The following is a 23,289-nucleotide window of genomic DNA, read 5'->3' as shown; positions in this document are numbered from 1 at the left end:
AAATTTAGGTTGGCATGACCAGCAGGAAGCTAAGAAACATTAAAAATTCGACCAAAGACCAAGAAGACTTACTTCAGTGGTATCTCACTTTTTAGTATATCACCAATCCAACCCTAAAGATCTAAAGTGCCAGGGAATTGAAAAAAAAACTTCCCTTGGTATTAGGGGGGGCAATGTAGAACAGGCATTATTAAGAGCTGAGTGCAAGTGGATATATCTTTTGGACTCAGTCCATCCTAAAGGGCTAAATGAACAAAATAATTATTATTGCTTCTTATAATAACTAAAAAAAGCCAGCCCATAGATATTTCTCCACGTTATCAAGATCAGTATCCTAACAGATTAAATAATGACATCATAACAATACAAAGATTGATATCAATATTGATTGATATTGATATACTGTATGTGTTTTGTAACACATATAATAAGTTAGTTCACACAATCCAGCCTTTCTTTTGATTACAAATTCTCTAATATTAAAGAAGGCTAATTTTCTCACCAGATTTATATTATTCTTTTTTATATTTTAGACAAATTATCATCTGTCCTGTAGTTGCACTTATGTATTTTCTAGATGTATATAACTCCTAATAAAAGTTATTGTGTAACACACAAGCACTTTTATGTTCACTTCGAATGTTTAATTCCATTCACTTACATCACATTCCCGATTTTAATAAAGATATAAATATTCTTTATTCATCTTTCCTTTTGTACACATTTTCACTGCTTACAAACTCACTAATAATAAAGTAGGCTAATTTTCTTGCTAGATTTTTATTATTCGCTTATATCTTAGACAGATTATCATCTGTCCTTTAGTTGCACTTATGTATTTTCGAGATGTATATAACTCCTAATAAAAATTATTGTATAACACATAGAATCCCGACTCACCTAAGGAGATAATCAATTTCTATCACAGTACCATCATTATAATTGATGTCTAATATCTAGCACACAGCCCCTGCAACATTGACTCTGACTCGCTCTATTGACAAACGAGCATCACACACACACCTACTAAATTTGACCAATCAGCAAGCAGAAGCTGCTTTCTGTTATAACACATTTAGCCAATAAATAGCCGGAAAGAAGAAGCGGCTCCACCTTTAATAAAGCCTACGGGCAAAACATGTCAGGGGAGTGGGGATGTTGAATCCTAATTTTTAACTAGCAATAGTGGTTATTTGGTGCTTATTACCTTTGCCGTATATTAATTTACCTTAACCAGTAGTTGTTCTGTGGCCTCCTGCAGCTTTGGTTGTGCCGAGTATTCGGCTTAGTTTAGCCATAATATTCTGTGACTATATCAATATGGAGAGTGTTGTATTGAACTGTTGATGCCATATGTATGTTCCCGTTTTGAGTACTTGGCTTTATTTATTATTACATACCCTTAATTTAGATATATTTAATGACTATATCCTGATTTACCAAGTGGGAGTCACGTATTGAACTATGAGTGCTACATGTGTGCCTTACCCTATGAGACAATATTTTCGTGACCGATACTGACTATTTTGTGTATTTTGTATAATCTGTACCTCACAATTACATTAATAACCCTATCCATCCATTACTGTGAATCACAAATTATACTTACGAGTAGCAGGCTTTGTAGTCCTATACTATCATACTTGATGTTTACAAGCAAATACAGGTGATATTAATACTGGGAAAATACACCACCTACCCAATTTATATAACGGGATTAGCTACACACTCACAAAAATAGTACAGTTCAATCTGTCCTTTTATTCACTGACTGTGATTAATTGCTCTATAGGCTGATTTTTGCCAGATATAAATGTTTAGAGCAAATATACTATCACACTCGATTTCTATCTATAAAAAAGGTGACATTAACACCCAGAAAACGCTGCTTATTTCATTCCCATAATTGAACTGTCACTTATAATAATATCAATAGTACAGTTCTATGTGTTACTATTACCTCCTATACACTCAGGTTGGAAACTATTGGATATACTGTAAGTACTTGAGAGCTTAAATACGAGGGAGGAGATAATTTCCCTACATTCTTTTCCCTAAATCTCTGGAACTTACTAGAGTAGATTTGTTTTAATCTTTACTCTCTTTTCTCTCCGCAAAATCCCATTTTTCCACCTGACAATTGAATACAACACATATAAGTGACACCATATTATCTCAAACCAACTGTGATATATGTTTTACTGGGGAGGCCACATCAACAAACCATTCTATTTAAGTACTCCTCTGGTTACTTTATTACATTTACGGCTACTTTACTTATCAATAATGCACCTTTATAACCACTTTGTGTTTTTAATTATTTAATTTTATCTGTAGTTATTAAAAGTTATGTTTTACCCCTTTCTTTCGGGATTGATAATTTTTGTCCACGTAGATGATAAAGTTATAACTATAAGTGTTGTAAATGCGATCAAAGTACACACTTTAGAAGTGCATTTCACTTGATTCTCTCTGCTCATTCATTTCTCAGTGTACAGCACCTCTTTTCCATTGCAATATTATATTAATTATCGCACAGACAATTTGATAATGTACACAAGCTAAGGAAGCAACACTGGTAGTGCCATCATTTTTTCTCCAAAACCACAATTTTATTGCTGTTGTAGTAACAGTTTCTTATACGACTGAGCATACCAAATGACCGACTGGTGGATATAGTACAATCTATAATACCAAAATGGCTTGATATCTTAGGCAAAGATCGATCAGAAAGACAGACTAAAAGAGCTGCTGATTTAGATGATATGTTCAAGAATACTAATGCAGAAGATTTTACTCCTGTTACTACATTAGAATTCATACTCAAGGAGGTACACAGAAATATATTCAAACAAGAGAAAGTATGGTAGGATCAAACATTTTTTGACAGATATATAGAACAGAAATGAATACCTAGAAGCTTAAGAATTCAACTGTTCCCTGCCTTTGAGTTTGATAATCATGCATTAACGGAAGAGTGGGAAACTGCACTATCAGAGTGTTCAGTAAAATTGATGAAGATTCTATTAAAACATGAGAAGGCCAAATATGAAAAGTTAGAAAGTGTAATACAGGAACAATATGATCAATTAAAAATGTTTAAAACACATACTAACTTTGAGAGCCTCTATAAAAGCTATCAAAAAGAATTAGATCAATACACCAAAGAAATCAGAGACATGAAACAGCGCAAATTACTCACGGACTTTCAGGACTTCAAGGACAAAAAAGTGTATAAATGGAGAAGAAGAAAATTCTACAATAACCCCTCTAGACCCTCACAGGTCAATATTGTACAAAGCGATGTGTCTGATACAGATGGGGAAGATATTAATAGTGTTGAGCTAAATACAACCACTCATACCCCATCTACAACCACTTTTTTACCAGATAGAAATAAGAGAAAATCTTTTTTAGAAGAAGACACATAAGGAGAGGTAGAACCTACAGTAGAGGGAAGAAATACCAACAAACGACCAACAAGATCAAGGAGAAACACCAGGTCCTTTCACAGAGGAGGATGCTCCTAGAGGAGAGCACCAAGTTCCTTCTCACAAATTAGAATAAATCACTAAAAATTATTAATCTGTCTTCCCACCATCTATCTCCAGCACTTATAGCGGTACTAACTAAAGGTTTTTCATTTTGCCCTACTGGCAACTTTAATACATTTGAAGCAATAAAAGATATACAACTATATGTGTGCAAGTTAAGCCTCAAAAAACTATTTGCCAAAAAACAAAATTCCTCCTGGACAGAAGAGGACATATCTGCGTTACAAGATTTAGAGAGTTTTTTAAATGAAAATGAAGGGCAGGAGCAAAAGAATTGGAGGAAGAATCTAAAATCCAAATCCACTTTTGTACCTAAATACAATACATCACCACGATTGGAAGTGTTTAACTAGCTGGTTGTCAGGTTCTGCCTTGTACAAACCCTCTCTCCTCTTAGTTACACCCACAATTCTCTGATTCGTTCCTCCTTCTTTAAGAGAGCAGCTCTCCTTTCACTCCCTGCTCAGTATTGAAGTCACTACACCTGTGAGGATTTCCAACCTGCTTGCTAAAACCTTTCTCTTCGCTGGAGGAAGGATTTCTGAGCCCTTTCTACTTCTTACAAATTGCTACTTTGAACTACTTAGAACTTGTCACTCTATCATCAGTGGGGTAAGGTACCTTAATATTTGATGTTTACTTTTTGCTGCTTTTCCATTGCCGCAGCTCATACCCCTGTGTGAACTACTGCCTGTCAGCAATCTGCAGCGGAGTTGCGAGTGCAGCGTGACATCACTTCCAGTCCTGTTCCGGTTTCTGCCAAACCACTCTGAGACATTAACGAAGGTACACAGCAACTATTCCTACTCTTACAAATTGTTTGCAAGGTACTCTACTCAGCTAACATCATCCTATGTACACATACAGCTTGAACTTACTACCAAGTATTGAACTGTGCTTTAGTTTGTTATATTATTCTGGGTTTCTACCTTTAATCTACTCCAAGTACAGACGCACTGTTGCCTGATTCTTTTCATTTCTTATCATTCTTCTGATAGTATCTGAGTGTGATATTATCAGTTGGAAGTCTTTCTCCTTCAGTATCCTACTGAATGAGTATATTCCTAAAGATATATAAATATGTTGAACCACTAGACCGAAGGAATCCTTTTCCAGCAATAGAGGATTCAGACAGTCTGGTGTAACAAATATACATTTACTTTTATACTGCAGTTGTGTTCCACTCCTTTTTCTGGAAACAGATTCTGATATAATACTGAGCCAAATTAACTATGGAACCAGCAGACTTAAGACAAATAGTATATAACCTTACTCAAAAAGTTGATCAGCTTGCACAGGGCCTCCACGATTTACAGATCGAAAATGCTGCCCTAAGAAAGGTTATTACAGATTCTATTGCTATTAAAGGTAACCAAACTGAGAGTTATATTGAACCACAAGTCTCCCTTCCAGATCTCTTCTGTGGAAACAGAAAAGCATATAGGCAATTCAAAAACGCCTGTCTCCTATTATTTTCTATGAAATCTAGGACCTACCCCACTGATAGAGTGAAAGTCCTCACCACAATCTCCTTTCTCAGGGGGGATCCAAGAAACTGGGCTGATAAGTTCATAGAAAATCAGGATCCCATTCTGACTTCTCTTGTGGATTTCTTTACTAGTATGGATGAAATGTTTCAAGATACAGATGTTCAGCTTACTGCTGAGATGAGTCTGAGGAATCTGAAGCAGGGGAAAAGACCCGTGGAAGACTACATCACGGACTTTAAACAGTTCGCCACGGATGCCCTCTGGACCCCAGTCGCCCTCCGTAATGAATTTCGGTTAGGACTCTCAGAGTTGTTAAAAGACGAATTTGCCAGAATTGAACTACCTACAACTCTTGAAGCATTCATGAAAATGGCTGTTCAGATAGACCGACGATTACGTGAAAGGAAGGCAGAGAAGTATGCCACAGATCCAAAACCCAAGACCTCTTACAGCTCCACCGCCTCAACCACTGTTACTTCTACAAAACCCTCTGTAGAACCTATGGAGATCGGCTTTCTTAGAGGCCCCCTCTCTCAGGAAGAGAAACAATGCAGACGCATAAAGAATCTATGTATGTACTGCGCCAATCCGACCCACAGTGTCCAGGATTGTTCTCTTCTCCTGAAGAACAAGAAATGTAAGTCCTCTAATTTGTATACATCCCTTCTCTCTCTGATACAACCTTCTTATTGTACTCTGTCTGTCTCCCTACAGCTGGAACAAAGTCTTCTGAGGATCAATGATGCTATTATTGACTCCGGCGCTTCAGGGAACTACATGGACCATGACTTCTGTCTCAAGAAGAACATTCCTCTCATTAAAAAGTCCACTCCAATACCTATAAGAGTCATAGATGGTTCATTTATGTGTTCTGGCCCAATAACTCATGAGACTATACCTGTAATGCTCAATATAGCTGGACATTTTGAGTTAATTTCTTTTGATGTACTATCTTCACCTCATTTTTGTTTGGTTTTAGGGTTAAAGTGGCTACAACTTCACAACCCCACTATTGTTTGGCACCCTTTTCAAATAAAGTTTTGTTCCACTTATTGCAGAGATACATGTTTCCCTAGTCCTCTTTTGTTACACTCGACTACTGATTCTGAGGGGTTACCTCCTCAGTATTCTGAATTTAAGGATGTTTTTAGTAAGGTTGAAGCAGAGAATCTGCCACCTCATAGGGCATATGATTGCCCCATAGATCTTCAACCAGGTGCCCGTATTCCCTTTGGTCACCTATACCCCTTAAGCACTCCTGAACTGGAACATCTTAAAGTGTATCTTGACGACAACTTAAAAAAAGGTTTTATTAGGCCTTCAACCTCCCCTGCTGGCGCTGGGTTCTTCTTTGTTCGTAACAAAGATTCCAGTCTCAGGCCTATCATTGATTATCGTGAACTGAACAAATGCACGATCAAAAACCGTTACCCCCTGCCTCTCATACCAGAGATGATCGAGAGACTTTCAGAGGCTACCATTTTCACTAAGCTCGACTTAAGAGGGGCTTATAATCTGATCAGGATCAAAGAGGGACACGAGTGGCTAACGGCATTTAGGACCAGATACGGTCTATTCGAATATCTTGTAATGCCGTTTGGCCTTTGCAATGCCCCTGCCACTTTTCAGTTCTTCATCAACGATGTCTTCCGTGATCTCCTGGATATATGTCTTGTTATTTATCTGGATGATATACTCATCTATTCCAGAACTCATGAAGATCATGTGAGACATGTTAGACATGTCCTTGCACGTCTCAGAGCACATAAACTCTACGCTAAACTGGAGAAATGTAATTTTCATACAACCCAGGTTTCTTTTCTAGGATATGATATATCCCCATCTGGAATTCAAATGCAGAAAGAAAAAGTTGAAGCTGTTCTGGATTGGCCTGAACCTAAGACCAAAAAAGACCTCCAACGCTTCCTTGGGTTTTCAAACTATTATAGGAAATTTATTAAGGGATTTTCTAAAATAGTGAAACCTCTCATGGTTTTAACTGGGTCTACAACATCTTTCTCATGGGGTTTAAAAGCTAAACAAGCTTTCCATTATCTAAAATCCAGATTCACCTCTGCGCCAATTCTTCAATTTCCTAATCCTTCTTACCAATACACCCTGGAAGTTGACTCTTCAGATTTTGCCATTGGAGCCGTTCTCTCTCAACAAAAATCTCAAACTGATCCTCTCCATCCAATTTCATACTTCTCCAAACTTATGTCACCTGCCGAACAGAATTATGCCATTGGCGACAAGGAGTTGTTGGCCATCCGACGCTCTCTTGAACATTGGAGACATCTCCTGGAAGGCACTACTCTACCAATCAATATATTTACAGATCACAAGAACCTTCAATATCTTCAGTCTAATAAAACTTTATCTGCTAGACAGGTTCGTTGTAGCCTGTACTTTGACCGCTTCAATTTTGTTATCATTTACAGACCAGCTAATAAGAACATCAAAGCTGATGCTTTATCTTGTTTACCTGAACGGTCTGTAAACCTATCCGCCAGAAAGGACATTGTCTCTCCACATTGCTTCATAGGTCTCACTACCCCTTTTTTGACTGATCTTCAGAATTACTGCAATGAACAATCAACTCCTCCTGAACCTACTTTGATCAAGACTAATGGTATCTATTACCATGGTTAGAAAAAAAAATTACCACCTTCCTTGAGGACAAACGTTATACAGTCCTGCCATGACATTCCCTTAGCAGGACACCCAGGTGTCCAACAAACTCTTGATCTTGTCTCTCGGACTTACTGGTGGCCACACATGAAATCCACCATTTCAGAATACATTGCCAGTTGTAGGACTTGTATCACCTGTAAACCCGAAAGAAAACCACCTTTTGGGTTGCTTATACCATTACCAATTCCCAACAAGCCTTGGCATCATGTGTCCATGGATTTCATAGTAGACTTACCACCATCAAAAGGACAAACGACTATACTCGTTGTCATTGATTTATTCACTAAAATGGCACATTTCATCCCTTTCCATAAACTCCCTACTTCCTCTGAAACCGCTACCCTTTTCATAGACCACATCATCAAATTGCACAGGATTCCTTCCATCTTAACAACTGATAGGGGTACGCAATTCACCTCAAAATTTTGGAGCAAATTATGTGAATTGACCAAAATGGAACATCGCTTTACCACAGCTTTTCATCCGCAAACGAATGGCCAATCGGAAAGGTTGAACCAATGGCTTGAACATTTCCTGAGATGTTACTGTTCCTATCAACAGAATGACTGGATGACATATCTCTCTATGGCAGAATTTGCTTACAATAATCTATCTAATTCATCTACCAAGATGACACCTTTTTTTGCAAATTATGCTTTTCACCCCACATTGACTTTCTCAACTCTTCCTTCCTCAGATTCACCTAACATAGATGATCTCCATTTTTCACTTCAGGAGAATTTCAACCACATACAGGAGAACATCCGCAAGTCCCAGCAGTCCCAGAAACATTACTATGACCTTCGGAGACGTAAACCTCCTTATTACGCTATTGGTGATTTAGTCTGGCTTTCCACTCGGAACTTGAAACTACAAATACCATCCAAAAAGATGGCCAGTCTTTTCTTAGGTCCGTTCCCTATCCAGAAGGTTGTCAATGCCAACGCTGTCAGATTGACCCTCCCCAGCTCCTTGAAGATACACCCTATGTTTCATGTTTCGCTGTTGAAACCTTATACACCCACAAGGGATGGACGGATCCTTCTACCTCCTATGAATCTTCCTCTGGCACCAGATGAGTACGAAGTTGACACCATTTTGGACTCCAGGTTCTACAGGGGTGTTCTTCAGTATTTGGTGAGGTGGAAGAATTATTCCAGTGATGAGGACTCCTGGGAACCGCTCTCCAATCTCAACTCACCTAGACTTCTCTCTTTGTATCATCATTGCCATCCTGACCGGCCTCGTCCTCTCGCTGTGGAACAGCGTCCTTAGGGGGGGGATTCTGTCAGGTTCTGCCTTGTACAAACCCTCTCTCCTCTTAGTTACACCCACAATTCTTTGATTCGTTCTTCCTTCTTTAAGAGAGCAGCTCTCCTTTCACTCCCTGCTCAGTATTGAAGTCACTACACCTGTGAGGATTTCCAACCTGTTTGCTAAAACCTTTCTCTTCGCTGGAGGAAGGATTTCTGAGCCCTTTCTACTTCTTACAAATTGCTACTTTGAACTACTTAGAACTTGTCACTCTATCATCAGTGGGGTAAGGTACCTTAATATTTGATGTTTACTTTTTGCTGCTTTTCCATTGCCGCAGCTCATACCCCTGTGTGAACTACTGCCTGTCAGCAATCTGCAGCGGAGTTGCGAGTGCAGCGTGACATCACTTCCGGTCCTGTTCCGGTTTCTGCCAAACCACTCTGAGACATTAACGAAGGTACACAGCAACTATTCCTACTCTTACAAATTGTTTGCAAGGTACTCTACTCAGCTAACATCATCCTATGTACACATACAGCTTGAACTTACTACCAAGTATTGAACTGTGCTTTAGTTTGTTATATTATTCTGGGTTTCTACCTTTAATCTACTCCAAGTAAAGACGCACTGTTGCCTGATTCTTTTCCTTTCTTATCATTCTTCTGATAGTATCTGAGTGTGATATTATCAGTTGGAAGTCTTTCTCCTTCAGTATCCTACTGAATGAGTATATTCCTAAAGATATATAAATATGTTGAACCACTAGACTGAAGGAATCCTTTTCCAGCAATAGAGGATTCAGACAGTCTGGTGTAACAAATATACATTTACTTTTATACTGCAGTTGTGTTCCACTCCTTTTTCTGGAAACAGATTCTGATACTGGTATGCCATGAAATCACAAAATTAAAAATTGGACCTACCTCCCACAATATTTCCACTGAGGAAAAACAAGCTTTAAAAGAGATCAAAAACTGGGATGATATGATCATAAGAGAAGCCGATAAGGGCGGCAACATAGTGATATGGCCAATCTCCATGTACACTAAACAGGTAGAGAAACAACTTAAAAACAAGCAGTGTTACCAAAATGATTCAATAATTCCAGCGAAACATACATAAAAATCTATAATAAGATCATTAAAGAAGCCCAGAGTAAGGGAATAATAAATCCTGATAAAATAAAATTTCTCTCTGTTAAGGATCCTAAAGTTTCGACATTCTATCTTATTCCCAAGATTCATAAGAATATTGATATTCTACCTGGTAGATCGATTGTATCAGGAAATGAATGCCAATCAGAACACGCAAGTAAATATGTTTATCACAGACTAAGAGAATTTGTGGAGGCACAGACTGGACAATATCACCGTAAGGGAAAATACATGGCTTGTGACAACAGATGTAGAGTCCCTGTATACTTCAAAAGATCATAATAGGGGACTCAAAGCTGTCCAGTTTTTCTTAAAGGAAGGATCCAAGGAGGAACCACCACATGATGATTTTATTTTACAATTGCTTAAGTTTGTTTTGAGTTATAATTTCTTTACATTTGCCAATCAATTTTATCTACAAACACAAGGGACTGCAATGGGCACAGTGTGTGCCCCCACCTAGGCCAATCTCTTCCTAGGATGGTGGGAGAGGCAAGTTGTATGCTCGGATGTTCACACTTCAGATACGGATCAAATACCATTATGGATCCACTATATTGATGACATCCTATTTTTATGGGAAGGAACCAGAGAGGACCTTGAAGTATTCCTGCAAAAGTTGAATACGAACACACTTAACATCAAGTTAACTTACTCAATGAGTCAATCTTAAATTAATTTCCTGGACCTTTCCATATTTAAAGATCAAGATGCAAAAATCAAAACCAACATATATAGGAAAGAGACTGCCACAAACAGTCTACTACATAAATGTAATGCACATGCTTTAGGAACTATGAAATCACTACCCGTGGGTTAGTTCCTTAGACTTTGCAGAAATTGCAGTGATATTTAATTTTTCAATCAACAAGGTCAAGATTTGAAAAACAGACTACTAGATCAGGGTTACAGTAAAAGGAGTATAAAAAAAGCAAAATACAGAGCTCTCTGTACCAATAGATTGCATCTACTAAAGAAAAAAACTAAAAAGAGAGATACTCAAACCCGACTAATATTAACATATAACCCACAAGTTCATCTAGTAGCTAAGATAATGAACAAACATTGGAATATTCTTAAAATGGATCAAGATCTCCTAACTATAGTGGCTGATAGAGTACAAATAGGCTACAGAAGGATGAGAACCATTAAAAACATGGTTTCCAGTAGTCACTTCCACCTGGGTAACACCAAAACCTTATTTGCAAATTGCTCCTTTTCCTGCGGTACATGCTCAACTTGCAATCACATGAAGAAAAACAATACCATTCAAGATGCATTTGGAAAAATACATAAAATAAAAAATTATATCAGCTGCACAAAAGAGGGCGTGATATATGTATTGTTTTGTAAATGTCCCAAAATTTAGGTTGGCATGACCAGCAGGAAGCTAAGAACCAGACTCCAAGAACACATCAGAAACATTAAAAATGTGATCAAAGACCAAGGAAATGGAAAGACACTTACTTCAGTAGGATCTCACTTTTTAGTATATCACCAATCCAACCCTAAAGATCTTAAGTGTCAGGGAAATGAAAAAAATTCCCTTGGTATTAGGGGGGAAATGTAGAACAGGCATTATTAAGAGCTGAGTGAGAGTGGATATATCTTTTGGTCCATCCTAAAGGGCTAAATGAGCAAAATAATAATTATTGCTTCTTATAATAACTAAAAAAAGTCAGCCCATAGATATTTCTCCATGTTACCAAGATCAGTATCTTAACAGATAATGATGATACAAATATATCAAAGATGAAATAATGACATCATAACAATACAAAGATTGATATCTCATACATTAGGATTTATTATCATTCTGGCTGTGTTTTTGCAAGTATTATATTTTATAGAAGTGGAATCATCACTTTCAGTCTTCACTCATACACATTACTGTTTTGTAACACATATAATAAGTCAGTTCACACAGCTTTGGTGCTTCAATCCACCCTTTCTTTTGATTACAAATTCACTAATATTAAAGAAGGCTAATTTTCTCACCAGATTTATATTATTCTTTTTTATATTTTAGACAAATTATCATCTGTCCTGTAGTTGTATTTATGTATTTTCTAGATGTATATAACTCCTAATAAAAATGATTGTGTAACACACAAGCCATTTTATGTTCACTATGAATGCTTAATTCCATTCACTTACATCACGTTCACAATTTTAATAAAGATAGAAATATTCTTTATCTATCTTTCATTTGTACACGTCTTCACTGCTTACAAACTCACTAATATTAAAGAAGGCTAATTTTCTTGCCAGATTTTTAGTGAAATGCTTGTGCAATGCGGTCCCCTGCTCACCGGTGGGCAATCGGCCACTAGCAGGGTGTGTCAATCGTCCTAATCGTATCGGGATGATTTCAGTCCGAGCAGCGGTCTTACGACCGCTGCTTCTTAAAGGGACAGTCTAGTCCAAAATAAACTTTCATGATTCAGATAGAGAATGTAATTTTGAACAATTTTCCAATTCACTTTTATCACCAATTTTGCTTTGTTCTCTTGGTAGTCTTAGTTGAAAGATAAACCTAGGAGGTTCATATGCTAATTTCTAAGCCCTTGAAGGCCGCCTTTTCTCTAAGGGCATTTTGACAGTTTTTCACCACTAGAGGGTGTTAGTTCATGTGTGTCATATAGATAACACCGTGCTCGCACACTTGGAGTTCAGGTGAGCCAGCTCTGATTGGCTAAAATGGATGTCTGTCAAAAGAACTGAAATAAAAGGGCAGTTTGCAGAGGCTTAGGTAAAAGGTAATCACAGCGGTAAAAAAGTATATTAATATAACAGTGTTGGTTGTGCAAAACTGGGGAATGGGTAATAAAGGGATTATCTATCTTTTTAAACAATAAAAATTCTGGTGTAAACTGTCCCTTTAACTTTTGTTTCAGGCGAGCCTGAAATAATGGGCGTAGAAAGCAGCATCCACTGCTTAAATAATTCTACTCCTTAGTGTCTATAAACCAATGGGAGTAACTTAGGTTACCTTCTCTGCTGTGGCCAATTAGGGACAGTTATAAATAGGTCACTAGAGTGTGCAGACAATGGCTGTGTGGAATATAACTGTATTCTGGACTAATTTCAGAATGGAATTACAGGAAAAGGGGGGGGGGAAATAAATAATGAAAGTATGCTGCAAAGTTTTTCTTATATATGTGATTTATCATTTTATATTGCCATCTCAAAGTTTTCACTGTCCCTTTAAGCAATGCACATTTTCATTTAAAAGTTGAATGCAATGTGATAGAGCAATTTTTTTAATAAAGCATATCTCAAAACATTTGATTTTTCTTTGTTGATATATATAGGGCCATATTACAAGTGGAGTGCTAATTTATTGCATGCCCACAAATGAGCAAATTCACCCGTTTACGGGCCCTCAATAAATAACAAGCTATTACAAGTGACTGGTTATTGCTACCTGGAGCTCGTGGCACTCAAACAATTAGCCAATTAAAAGGTCCCCCAATTGGCCCCAAAATTAAGTGTGTAGTGCATTTTCAATAAAAAAATAATATTATTTTTTTTTTTACTTTTTATTAAAACTGCATGAAGCAGTTTTGATTGGTTAAAGTTGGCGGGTGTGGGGTTTTAGAAAAAAAACGGCACTGAAAAGTGCCTTTACATTGCGGTCTATGGGGACTCTGTTATCCCTGTAAATATCTATGAATATGCTTATATACATATATATTTATGTGCTAATATGTGCAATTATATACATATATATTTATGTGCTAATATGTGTAATTATATACATATATATTTATGTGCTAATATGTGCAATTATATACATATATATTTATGTGCTAATATGTGTAATTATATACATATATATTTATGTGCTAATATGTGTAATTATATACATATATATTTATGTGCTAATATGTGTAATTATATACATATATATTTATGTGCTAATATGTGTAATTATATACATATATATTTATGTGCTAATATGTGTAATTATATACATTTATATTTATGTGCTAATATGTGTAATTATATACATTTATATTTATGTGCTAATATGTGTAATTATATACATATATATTTATGTGCTAATATGTGTAATTATATACATATATATTTATGTGCTAATATGTGTAATTATATACATTTATATTTATGTGCTAATATGTGTAATTATATACATTTATATTTATGTGCTAATATGTGTAATTATATACATATATATTTATTTTTGCTTTCCATCGCTGCACGACTTGCCCCCTTTTCTGCGATAGTTTTTATGCTGCGTCTGATGGCATGAGAACGAGGCCCCCATTGGAGCCTATGGAAGCGCGCTATTGTGAGCTCAATGCTTCCTAGCAATGCGAACGTGAGTTCACATTCACATTGCACCTCACTTGAAATACCAGCTCACATTTGCGTGCGCTGGTATTACTAAGTTAAGCGCAAATATCACTTTTGTGGAAGCAATATTTTGTGCTCAGCTTGTAATCTGGTCCATAGTTTGTAAATATTTTTGTACCTTTGTAGCATTTTTAATGCAAAGTAAACACATTTTAGTGGTGATTATGAAATGTTAAAGATATAGTTATAATTGACCAGCGAACATTTTAATAGGATTGTATTGAGGCAAGTTCGAGCTATGGACATGATAATGTCTAGTACACATATTTCCATTATCTAAATTAAAGATAGAAGTGTAATAAAATATCTTTTAAACATAAAATTTGATGCTGATTGGTGGATAAATTCATCCACCAATCAAAAACTGCTGTCCAGCGTTCTGAACCAAGAAAAAAAGCTTAGATGCCTTTTTTTTCATATAAAGATAGCAAGAGAACGAAGAAATATTGATAATAGGAGTAAATAGAAAGTTGCTTAAAATTGCATGCTCTACAAGGTCCAAAGATAAAGTGGAATTTTGTTTGCATGCTTCTTTTTTCTTTTTTTTTATGTTAAATTACCTAGTGAGGCATAATGAGACGATGAAAATGAAATAATTTCACATGTCAAAATGTTGGATATTGAATAAAAAAAAATAAAAAAAAAAATTGCATGCTCTATCTGAAACATGAAAGAAAAAATGTGGGTTCAGTGTCCCTTTAAAGTTAACTTAATTTTTTTATATATTTTATGATGGGGAAGGGATCATTTTATCATTAAATATTTGAAATATTTTAATGTGATTTTAGGCAGAGGGAATCTCACAAAAAGTGGATAAACTAAAATGGTAACAAAAGTATAACAAAAAGTGGATAAAATTCAATGAAATCTTGAAGACTTTAACTACCTCCAAAACCTCTGTCGTTCAAAATTGTATTCGCTATCTGCATGATGAAAGAAAAATGTTGGGTTTCGTGTCCCTTTAAAAATATAAGTGAGCTTTAGTAAATATGCTCTATAGACAACACCTAGGAACTGATGAAGCTAAAGAGGATTGAGGGACTGTAGGTCGATTTTAGTAAAAATGTAACATTATTTTATATCTTTCATTACCCAGTAAATGTAAATACCTGGCTTAAGGGTCACTTTAACCGAATGACTTCCAATCATATGGTATAAAGGAGAGCTTCTAACTAATGCAGCACTGTCAGACTTCTTTTCCAAACAAAACTGAAATCCAAAGTTAGTTGCAGTAAAGCATTTAGAAAATGCAGACGAGTGGGCTGTTATCTGCTCTTCATATATATCCTCTTTTTGAAATTCCGCTGAGTTTTTTCCCTAATGTTAAAAAAAGAAGTAAATAATTGATATCAAAGAAACTATATATTTTTAAAGTGATAGTTACACATATCAAGGAAATTAAATCCTAAAACATTTAAATCTAAAAATATGCATGGCAGATTATGCAGCCTTTTTTTTTTTTTTGGAGAGCAACAGTGCAGAGAATAGCAAAACACAGAGATTAGCAATGCAAAATGAAGTCAGAAATGTGCTGGCTAACACAAAGGAAGATGAGTGGTTAAAAGTCATGCTAAAGATTGATTAGATAATGCTGTGTAATGTGACTTGGTGTGATGTAGTAGAGCAAGGTGCTGTCAATTAAAGGAACAGTGAACTGTAAAATTGGTTTTATCTTAATGGGCTACATTACACGCTTTTGTGGGCAACGGCGGTTTTTACGTGGTTTTGGTATCCAATATACATATACGTATATTTCACCCGTCGCCGGCTATTTTTTCTCCCATAAGCTAACATGGGACTGCGTCGCAAATCGGTATCACATATTCAGCGCAAGGACTTACGTGGCAAAAATGGAGACATTTAGTATTAACCCCTATATCCGCCATCAAACCCACATTACAACTAATCAAATCAGCCAATAGGATTTCAGTAGCTTTCATCCTATTGGCTGATTTGAATTTGAAGAATCAGATCAGCCAATAGGAATTCAAGGGACGCCATCTTTAATTGCGCACCTTGAATTCACTATTCAGTGCACGGCGGAGATCCTACGTAGAGGATCCTCGATACTCTATGGCTCTGCGGTCACAGGTCTTTAGTTCCAGGGTTGCCGGTCTTCAGCTCTGCAGACAACGGTTTTCAGCTCCGTCCTCAGCTCCGCGCCTGCTTGTTCCTGGAAGAAGAAAGAAGAGGTCACCGCTTGGAAGAAGACTTCACCACCTGGAACAGGACCTTCTCCGCCAGACTTCAGCAACTGTGAGTACCAACCTGGGGGTTAGACTTAGTTTTTTTTTAAAATGTTTGGGGGGTTTGTTTTATTTAGATTAGGGATGGGCACTTCTTAAAAGAGCTAAATGCCCTTTTAAGGGCAGCAAAAGAGCTAAATGCCCTATTAAGGGCATTGTCCATACAAATGCCCTTTTCAGGGCAATGGGTAGATTAGGTTTTTTAGTGTTAGGTTTATTTATTTTGGGGGGTTTGGTGGGTCTTACTGTTAGGGGGGACTTAGAATTTTTTGTTACTGCAAAAGAGCTGTTTAATTTAGGACAATGCCCTGCAAAAAGACATTTTAAGGGCTATTGGTAGTTTAGCATTAGATTAGGGGGTGTTTTTATTTTTGGGGGCTTTATTATTTTCATAGGGATTAGGTTTAATTTTTTTATTTTTGATAATTTGTTTATTATTTTCTGTAATATTAGATTTCTTATTTTCTGTAATTGTAGCTTAATTTAAACTTATTTTTTTTAATTTTTAAAGTAATGTTAGTTTTTTATTTTAATAGTTAATAACTTCAGTATTTTTTAATTTAGGTAATTTAGATTAATTTAGGGGGTATTAGGTTAGGGGGTGTAAGGTTAGGGGGCTTAGTAATTTAATTATTTATTTGCGATGTGGGCTTTGACGGTTTAGGGGTTAATAGATTTATTAGCATTGCGTTGTGTGGGTTTGGTGGGTTAGGGGTTAATACTTTAATAGGGTACTTGTTTTGTGGGTTAATGGCGTAATAGTTTTATTACGTAGTTTGCGATGTTGGGCTTTGCGGATTTAGGGGTTAGTACTTTAATTATTAGTTGCAATGTGGGTTTGATGGCGGATATAGAGGTTAATACTTTAATTATTATTTCTGCTGTGGGTTTGATGGCGGATATAGGGGTTTTACGTTTCGGGTTTATTTTTGAGAGGCGTGTTAGACTTTTACGGAATATTTGATATATATTTTATTTTTCTTAGGCACCGATGGCGAGGTGAAATTACGGGCGGGCGGCTTTCACCGCTTGCGCTGAAGCCTGCGCCGTATATGGAATCTCACCCCATGTGTTTCCAATTCATTTTTTTACCAGCAGCAGAGTATAAAATGGTGTGAGAAAATGTTCCGTTTGTGTTTATTTGTATATATAAAATATCTACACCACAAATCATTAAAATGAGATGAACTTGCACGGAAACAAGATCTTCATATTTGATCATATTCAACACAAACAAATTTCCTTATATCTTCTCTGTTTATTTAACGATATCTAATATTTAGGCCTCGATGATCAAAAGTGCCACAAGGTGGCAAGATATTCAAAAGGGTTCCATCGCAATGTGAAGAATGACGGTGAAGAGAGCTGACAGTACATTTTAAAGGCATCATCGCCAAGAGGCATTTTACCATACATTTCAGTGGGTGGCGATGCTTCTCTGATACTGTTAATATATTCAAAGCATCATCGCAATCTACATCGAAGGTGTAATGTAAATTATCCCTTTACACAGTATTGTTTGGCAATACAATTTATATGTATTAACAGAAACTCAACCCCTGTTCTTACTATGCAATAGTGAATTAAACACATCAATAATACACCTATAGGGGAATTTTAGTTATGATAGATTTATATACATTGTTTAATGTATATGTATTGTATAGTATAATGCTAAAATAGGTTTGCAAACTTTAGACGTGATTGTAAAAAACTTGTATTGTTTCCTTAGGTGTGTTTTTTTTTTTTTTTGCAGTATTCATATTTCCATAATATTGAGAACACACAATCACAATCTCAATATTGATATTTCATAAAATTGTAATATTATCATGTTTTACTTATCATATTGTGATCACACTGTAACAAACATGTTCTATATTAATATTAATATACACTCAACGGCTACTTTATTAGGTACACCTTGCTACTACCGGGTTGGACCACCTATTTCTGTCAGAACTACCTTAATTCTTCATGGCATAGATTTAACAAGGTGTTGGAACCATTCCTCAGAGATTTTGGTCCATATTGACATGATAGCATCACGCAGTTGCTGCACATCCATGATGCAAATCTCCCGTTCCACCACATTACAAAGGTGCTCTATTGGATTGAGATCTGGTGACTTTGGAGGCCATTGGAGTACAGTGAATTTATTATCATGTTCAAGAAACCAGTTTTAGATTATTTGAGCTTGGTGACATGGTGCATTATCCTGCTGGAAGTAGCCATCAGATGATGGGTACACTGTAGTCATAAAGGATGGACATGGTCAGTAACAATACTCAGGTAGGCTGTGGCATTTAAACAATGCTCAATTGGTACTAAGGGGCCTAAACTGTTCCAAGAAAATATCCCCCACACCATTACACCCCCACCACCAGCCTGAACCATTGATATAAGGCAGAATGGATTGATCCATGCTTTCATGTTGTTTATGCCAAATTCTGCCCCTACCATCTAAATGCGCAGCTGAAATCGAGACTCAACAGACCAGGTAACGTTTTCCCAATCTTCTATTGTCCAATTTTGGTGAGCCTGTGCAAATTATACCTAAGTTTCCTAGTGTTAGCTGACAGGAGTGGCACCCGGTGTGGTCTGGTCTTCTGCTGCTGTAGCTCATCTGCTTCAAGGTTCAACGTGTTGTGCGTTCAGAGATAGTATTCTGCATACCTTGGTTGTAACAAGTGTTTATTTGAGTTACTGTTGCCTTTCTATCATCTTGAACCAGTCTGCCCATTCTCTTCTGACTTCTGACATCAACAAGGAATTGTTGTCCACACAACTGCTGCTTACTGGATATTTTCTCTTTTTTGGACCATTCTCTGTAAACCCTAGTGATGGTTGTGCAAGAAAATCCCAGTAGATCAGCAGTTTTTTAAATACTCAGACCAGCCCGTCTGGCACCAACAACCATGCCACGTTCAAAGTCACTTAAATTCTCTTTCTTCCACATTCTGATGCTTGGTTAGAACTTTTGCAATTCATCTTATCCACGTCTAGATGCCTAAATACATTGAGTTGCTGCCTGTCATGTGATTGGCTGATTAGCAATTTGTGTTACCAAGCAATTGAACAGGTGTACCTCATAAAGTGTCCGGTGAGTGTATATCTATATATAGATAGATAAAGATATATTGTGATTGCAATATTATGAAATATGAATATTTCAATTGCGACTGTGCATTCTCAATATTATGGAAATTTGAATATTGCGAATGCGCAATCATGTTCTCAAAATACTAAAAAAAAAATCTACCTAAGTACAAAATACAAGTTTTTTATAATCACTACAAAAGTTTACATATATATTCTAACACTACTATACTATATAATACATATACTTTTTGTCTTTATCAACAAAGTAGATTGCAGACACAACGAATATATAGGCGTTCCGTGGGAGTTTCAAGGGTGAAACATTGCTGTGGGTTGATAATATATATATATATATATATATATACATACATGCAACTTTGAGCCCTTTCCTGTCAACACATATACCAAAGCCCTTTAATACAATGTGAATATATTTTTACTAGTCCTAAAACCCATGTACACGGGCCATTTTTTGCAGTACAGTGGTCCCACCCCTTTCTCCCCCCCCTCTATTTTGTTCTCTCTCTTCCCCCTCTCTTTTGCTCTCTCTCTCTTACCTCTCATTTGTTCTCTCTCTCCCCTCTCTCTTTTGCACTCTCTCTCCCCCCTCTCTTTTGCTCTCTCTCTCCACCCTCTCTTTTGCTCTCTCTCCACTCTCTCTTTTGCTCTCTCTCTCTCTCCCCCTCTCTTTTGCTCTCTCTCCCCCTCTTTTTTTCTCTCTCTCTCCCTCTCTCTTGCTTTCTCTCTTCCCCCTCTATTTTGCACTCTCTCTCCCCCTTCTGTTTTGCACTCTCCCCCGTTTCTTTTGCTCTCTCTTCCATTTTTTTTTGCTTTCTCTCTCCTCTTCTCTTTTGCTCTCTCCCCCTCTCTTTTGTTCTCTCTACCCCCTCTCTTTTGCTCTTTCTTCCCCTCTCTTTTGCTCTCTCTCCCCCTCTCTTTTGCTCTTTCTCCCCCTCTCTTTTGCGCTCTCTCACCTTCTCTTTTGCCTGCTCTCTCTCTCACCATCTCTTTTGCTTGTTCTCTCTCTCTCCCCCCTCTCTTTTGCTCTCTCTTCCCCCTCTCTTTTGATCTCTCTCCCTCTCTTTTGATCTCTCCCCCTCTCTTTTGATCTTTCTCTTTCATCCCCTCTCTTTTGCTCTCTCTCCCCTCTCTTGCTCTCTTTCTGTGTGTCCCCCCTCTCTTTTGCTCTCTCTGCCTCCCCCTCTCTTTTGCACTCTCTCTCCCCCTCTTTTGCTCTCTCTCCCCCTCTCTTTTGCTCTCTCCCTCCCCTGTATTTTGCTCTCTCTCATCCCTCTCTTTTGCTCTCTCGTCCCTCTGTTTTGCTCTCTCACCCCTCTCTTTTATTCTCTCTCACTCCTCTCTTTTGCTCTCTCTCCCCCTCTTTTACTCTATATCTCCCCTCTTGTGCTGCTCTCTCTCATGCAGACACTCAGACAGCTATGGCAGCTCCCGCCCGGCCCTGCTCCCATCACACTTAGGCTCTGCCCCTTCATGCCCAGCCCCACCCCCTTCAAGAAGTGGCTCCATCCCATCATGGCCGGTCTGCTCCGCTCCATTCACGGGTAAGGTGCCAGCCCAGGTCAGTTTGTTGAATACCAGGTGTGTTTGTCCTCGTGCAGTCTCTACTGCACATGACAGCTTTGGACAAACAGACTTGGCTTTTTATATTATAGGATTTTGTTAATAGAAATGCTATAGCATTGTTCTTCACTTATCAGAAACTGTTTTATATACATACTGTGTATATGTATATATATATATATACACATATATAGACACACACACACATATATATATATATATATATATATATACTCTTATCTATGTCTATATCTATCCATATAGATATAAAACTATATAAATGAAACATACATTTTTCTTCTAAGTAGAGAACAATGTTATTTTGAGTATTTCTTAATGCACCTTCAGATTTAGAGCACTTGGCCTAGCTCACCATCAGTGAAATACAGAAAAGGGTTTTGTAGCATGCTCCATGTTATTTAAGGTGGAAAGGAAAATAGCGCACCCGCACTGGTCGACCTCCAGATGTTAGCGAGCCTTTGGCTTAAGCTTGAGCGATAACTTTCTACTTTCAACTTGTAATATGAGCACAAGAATATGAGCGCTATTTACTTAACTTGAGCAGTTACTATTTTAAAACTGAGGATAAAGTGGCGTAAAAAGTATAAAGATTATCTGTGTCTAATGCATGGCAGACCGTTACGTGCAGATAAGTAGATGACTTAGAAACTGTATACAGTATGTACATTATGTTGATGCAGGAGAAAAGGGGGGATGTAAATCTGTCATGCTATTCTGTACAGTAAATTATACTGTACAGTAAATTATACAGAAGTATTTAAATAGGAAATAAATTGCTCTTATACTTTAGTAACATTTAATTTTGCCTACCGTTCTCCTTTAATAACTGTAATAGAAGATAATTTAGAATGCATAGAATTTTTCAAGCCACCTAAGATTGTTGAATTACAAAGTAAAATGTTTACATTGCTTTTTCATCTGAACTAAAAAAAAATAGCACTTGGTGCCTTGATCCATTCGTGAGTAATATGCATATGATTAACTGCAAACAAGTTTGAAAAAGCGAGAGGCTATTTTTTAATATGAAGCAGAACAGATCCCAATGGGAATGAGAATATTTCTGTGCTGATAGTGAATTCTCTTTACCTCGTTTCTCAGAAACTCCCCTGCTGACAAGTCTCTGGGATTGAAGGTCTGCTTCAGTACATTTGGTTCTGTTCCAGCTGGTACAACTGGAATCATTTTAGCAGCATCTAAATCCTCAATATTTCTTGTTACAGAGTATGCCTTTGACCTGAATAAAACATTGCATTGCTTATCTTAAAGAAATATGTTCAATTGCTTTAAGTCAAAATAAATCAAATATTTATGGTATTGTTTTTGCTTCACCTTTGCCATAATATTGCAACATTTTTCTAGGTTAGCGAGATAAACTTCACTCAATTATTTTGTTGTCGATTTTTTTTATATTAAAAACCAATGTTGAGTTTTTCAGTTAAAATAACTGGAATTGAAATGTTACAATGCAGTGTTACCTCTAAGGCCAGATTTTGTGAGTGGCCCAGCAGTAAAACAGTTAATAATGTAACTATACCTTTCTGTCTGCATTGTGTGGTTGATGCTAACTGCAGGGTGTGGGTCATTAATTAACCGTTTCACTGCTGGTCTGCTCATTAAATCTGGTTTTAGAAGGAACACTGGTTACAGGTATATTCTGTAAATTTTGTTTTAGTGTAACATCATATTTATAAGTAATAAGTACATTGCCTTAATGCAATGTTGTGTGAATGTTAGTGTAAAAGGAAAATCATCAGTTACATGTGTGAGATTTGCTAAAAAAGATATGTAGGGCATTTATATATCGGCACAA

At 36.9% G+C, this 23,289-nt stretch overlaps 1 protein-coding gene across 1 annotated transcript in view; it reads right to left on the bottom strand.

Annotated features, from left to right (window-relative positions):
- LOC128640757 (vitellogenin-like) overlaps window positions 1-23,289 on the bottom strand; it is a 459,754-nt gene that overhangs the window by 174,201 nt on the left and 262,264 nt on the right. Inside the window, 2 exon segments of the mRNA XM_053693183.1 lie at window positions 15,639-15,846; window positions 22,566-22,713. Of these exon segments, the coding sequence (XP_053549158.1) occupies window positions 15,639-15,846; window positions 22,566-22,713 (356 nt within the window).

Source organism: Bombina bombina, chromosome 10 (genome assembly GCF_027579735.1).
Source record: "Bombina bombina isolate aBomBom1 chromosome 10, aBomBom1.pri, whole genome shotgun sequence".
Classification (NCBI taxonomy): domain Eukaryota; kingdom Metazoa; phylum Chordata; class Amphibia; order Anura; family Bombinatoridae; genus Bombina; species Bombina bombina.
Note: the sequence above shows the minus strand (reverse complement) of the source record. Positions and strands in the feature narration are given on the sequence as shown.